At 46.5% G+C, this 3,076-nt stretch overlaps 1 protein-coding gene across 1 annotated transcript; it reads left to right on the top strand.

The window, feature by feature from the left end:
* The first annotated feature begins 567 nt into the window (after positions 1-567).
* Positions 568-1,778, top strand: LOC119305430 (WUSCHEL-related homeobox 3-like). Its single transcript, XM_037581946.1, has 2 exons — positions 568-1,055; positions 1,191-1,778. The coding sequence occupies exons 1-2, from the start codon at positions 654-656 to the stop codon at positions 1,512-1,514; spliced, it is 726 nt and encodes a 241-aa protein (XP_037437843.1). The 5' UTR covers positions 568-653; the 3' UTR covers positions 1,515-1,778.
* The last annotated feature ends 1,298 nt before the right edge of the window (positions 1,779-3,076 follow it).

Raw genomic sequence — 3,076 nt, 5'->3', positions numbered from 1 at the left:
ATGTTAGCTCGAAAAGAAAAAAACTTGCCCCACTTCCGAATTCGAAATTCAATCCAGAAAAGTTTGTTCTCTCATCATTGCAAACAACTCTTCCTTAGGTAAAACTCAGCCGAGCATGGTGAAACAAGGACGTGGCATGGGCAACAATGTCCCGAGATGCATTTACTACAAAATTCAAAATTTTATCTACACGTGGAGAAACATTTTTTGTTCGTGCATAAAAAAAGTGAGATTATATATTTATCTCACGATACTTATATTCCTACTTCATCTAAATATATAGCCATATATGGAGAAATGACATTAATTTCAAAATGCACGCAAAAAGTCCCAGCTGTGGGAAAATGAGGAGCTAACCCTAGGGCGATTCCAGTAGTGGCTAAATAAGTGTGTCAACACTTGACTCTGACAGTTCACCGCACCAATTTGTCTCACGTCTCCTCTCACCACCTGCTCACTGGAGTAATTGACCCAGCTAGCTCTTGCTACCTTAGCTAGCCCGGCCAGCTCGGTCTATATAACTCACTCAACCTTAGGCTTGGAACATATCCCTAGCACCAACGTACGTACACTAGCACTTGCAGCAGCTAGCTCTAGCACGCAGTTAACTAGACACAAAGATCGAGATCCAAGAGCAGTAGTTAAGGAGGAAGATGCCGCAGACGCCATCGACCCGTTGGTGCCCGACGCCTGAGCAGCTGATGATCCTGGAGGAGATGTACCGGAGCGGCGTGCGCACACCTAACGCGGTGGAGATCCAGCAGATCACGGCGCACCTCGCCTACTACGGCCGCATCGAGGGAAAGAACGTCTTCTACTGGTTCCAGAACCACAAAGCCCGCGAGCGCCAGCGTCTCCGTCGCCGCCTCTGCGCCCGCCACCAGCAACCCTCCTCGCCGGCGGCTCCTCCTCCTCCTCCTCCTCATACTGGTGCTGCCGGTGGCGGAGGCAATGCTGCTGGTGCTGGTGCTGGCGTGAACGCGATGCACCCCGCGGTGATGCAGCTGCACCATCACCACCACACATACGCTACCAGCTGCTTCATGGCGCCTCAGGTCTTTAAATTTTCTATTGCTAACTTAGTATAGTAATTTCTATTCGCGCATACCTATATTTGTTCCTCTACTTCCTTTCTGAAGAAACAAAAACAATATACCAAAACATTTAACTCATGGAATATACATATGTAGGGCTACTTGCAGCAGGAAACAGCAGCAGCAGGAGCTCTTCCAGTTTCGGGGTTGGAGTTTGCAGGCAAGACAAGCCAGCAGCAGGAATGGATGATGCAGCAGCAGATGGTGATGGACAACAGCAACATTAACAACAGTGTAGCAGCAGCTGGAGGCAGCTCCGCAGCGGCCGGCGGTGGTATGAATAATATGACCCCACCGCCATGGCCATGCTGCCGGCCGCTCAGAACCCTAGAGCTCTTCCCTACAAAGAGCACCGGCGGCGGCCTCAGGGACGAGTGCAGCAGCTCCAAGTCCTCCTCTTGTTCCACCTCCACAAACTAGCTAGCTTGACATGATCTCTACTTCACTATATATTATCTCTAGCTAAAGTTACCTGTGGGTTTTCCTGGTGATGTGTGCGTTTTTAGTTTTATTTTAGTTATTCTTATGGACCTGCTCTCCTCTAATACGGTGAGCAGTGTGTTGCTTGTGTTTGACTTGACGCATTGATGCTAAGTATTTTGTTTCCTAAGTTGTGCCGTTGAGTTTGTAAGCCCAGCGTGTTGCTAGTTTTTGTAACATGTATCCACTACTTGTTAAGTTGCTTTTGGCATTGTAATGAAATAATATAATTATTACTCTCATTTCATTAAGTCGTAAGTACACATTGTCATATTTGCATCCTGCTTGTTTCTACAATCAGTTCAAAACGCAATACTGGAATCGGTGGAAGATGCCTAGTTCCTCGTGTTTGCCTCGTATTTTTTATCAGGAAGTCGGCAATGGCAGCCGTTTACTGAGAACCGACTGAAACGAACTCAAAAATGGCACGAAACTTGGAAAATGTGAAAGTTTGCCCAGTGCCTAGAAAAAGCAACTTGGCGACCATACAAGACCCGGAAAATTGCCTTCGTTTGCCAAGTCCTGCTCTAGGCGAACTCGGCAAAGGACTGAACGGGCCCCATGCAGGCCAGGTGACGGCTGCGTGACGGCGGGGCTGGCCTTTGTCGAGTTTCCACTAACGAAAACTCGGTAGACCTTTATCATTTTTAATTTCTTAAATAAGGAAAGTCAAAGGTCGTCCGAGGATGCCATTCTCACTCTTTGCCGAGTACTGCTCGGAGGATCTTGGCAAACATTTCTTGTTGAAATCACTAGTGTGACCCCCTTTTGCCGAGTTCAGAGCTCGGCAATCGTTCTATCTATATTCTTTTCAAAGCTGCAAAAGTCAGGAGTCACAAGGTGTTGCCACATGGCACCTTTGCTGAGTTCAGTGCTCAACAACAAGCTTGTTACCGAGTTTGGCGCCCGGCAAATCTTTGCCAAGCAGCTATTTTTTGTTTTGTATTTGCAATCGGCCCTGCAACACACACACACACACACACACACACACACACACACACACACACACACACACATATATATATACATATATAAACACTATTCTGATCATGGGATCAGAATAATATTCTGATCACAACCCGAACTGCCTAAGTAACGCGTCTGAACTTCTCTCTGTACGAACCCGACCCTCGGGCTATCTTCGCAACCGTGCCTTCTACCGCGAGTTTTTCTGGTTAGTCGTGTTCCATGTGATGTAAGTGTAATCTTCAAACGATTTTTAGCAACTAAATACTTGTTTTAGATAGGAATCTCGCTCATAGGCGGATTTTGCACTCGGGACATGAAGAACTCGCGTTATTTTTGCGATTTTACTACCTGAGTTGTTCGACCTGAACTTCCCTGTGAACTAGGTTGAACTTCCCGCAACATTGCCCAAATAGGGCTTGCTATATACCGTTGGAAAGCTATGGACACGAGTATCATGACCCAAGTTAAATTTTTCGCAAAATGTAAGCGGTTTAAGAGCAGTTTTGGAAACCGTTTTTTCTTCACACAAAAAA

The sequence above is a fragment of the Triticum dicoccoides genome, chromosome 5B, assembly GCF_002162155.2.
Source record: "Triticum dicoccoides isolate Atlit2015 ecotype Zavitan chromosome 5B, WEW_v2.0, whole genome shotgun sequence".
In the NCBI taxonomy this organism is placed as follows: Eukaryota; Viridiplantae; Streptophyta; class Magnoliopsida; order Poales; family Poaceae; genus Triticum; species Triticum dicoccoides.
Note: the sequence above shows the minus strand (reverse complement) of the source record. Positions and strands in the feature narration are given on the sequence as shown.

Bases quoted from the DNA above. Each gene is read 5' to 3' on its own strand.
- LOC119305430 (XM_037581946.1), top strand. From the start codon at position 654: ATGCCGCAGACGCCATCGACCCGTTGGTGCCCGACGCCTGAGCAGCTG. The intron at 1,056-1,190 runs GTCTTTAAATTT...ATACATATGTAG, and splicing joins GCTGCTTCATGGCGCCTCAG to GGCTACTTGCAGCAGGAAAC.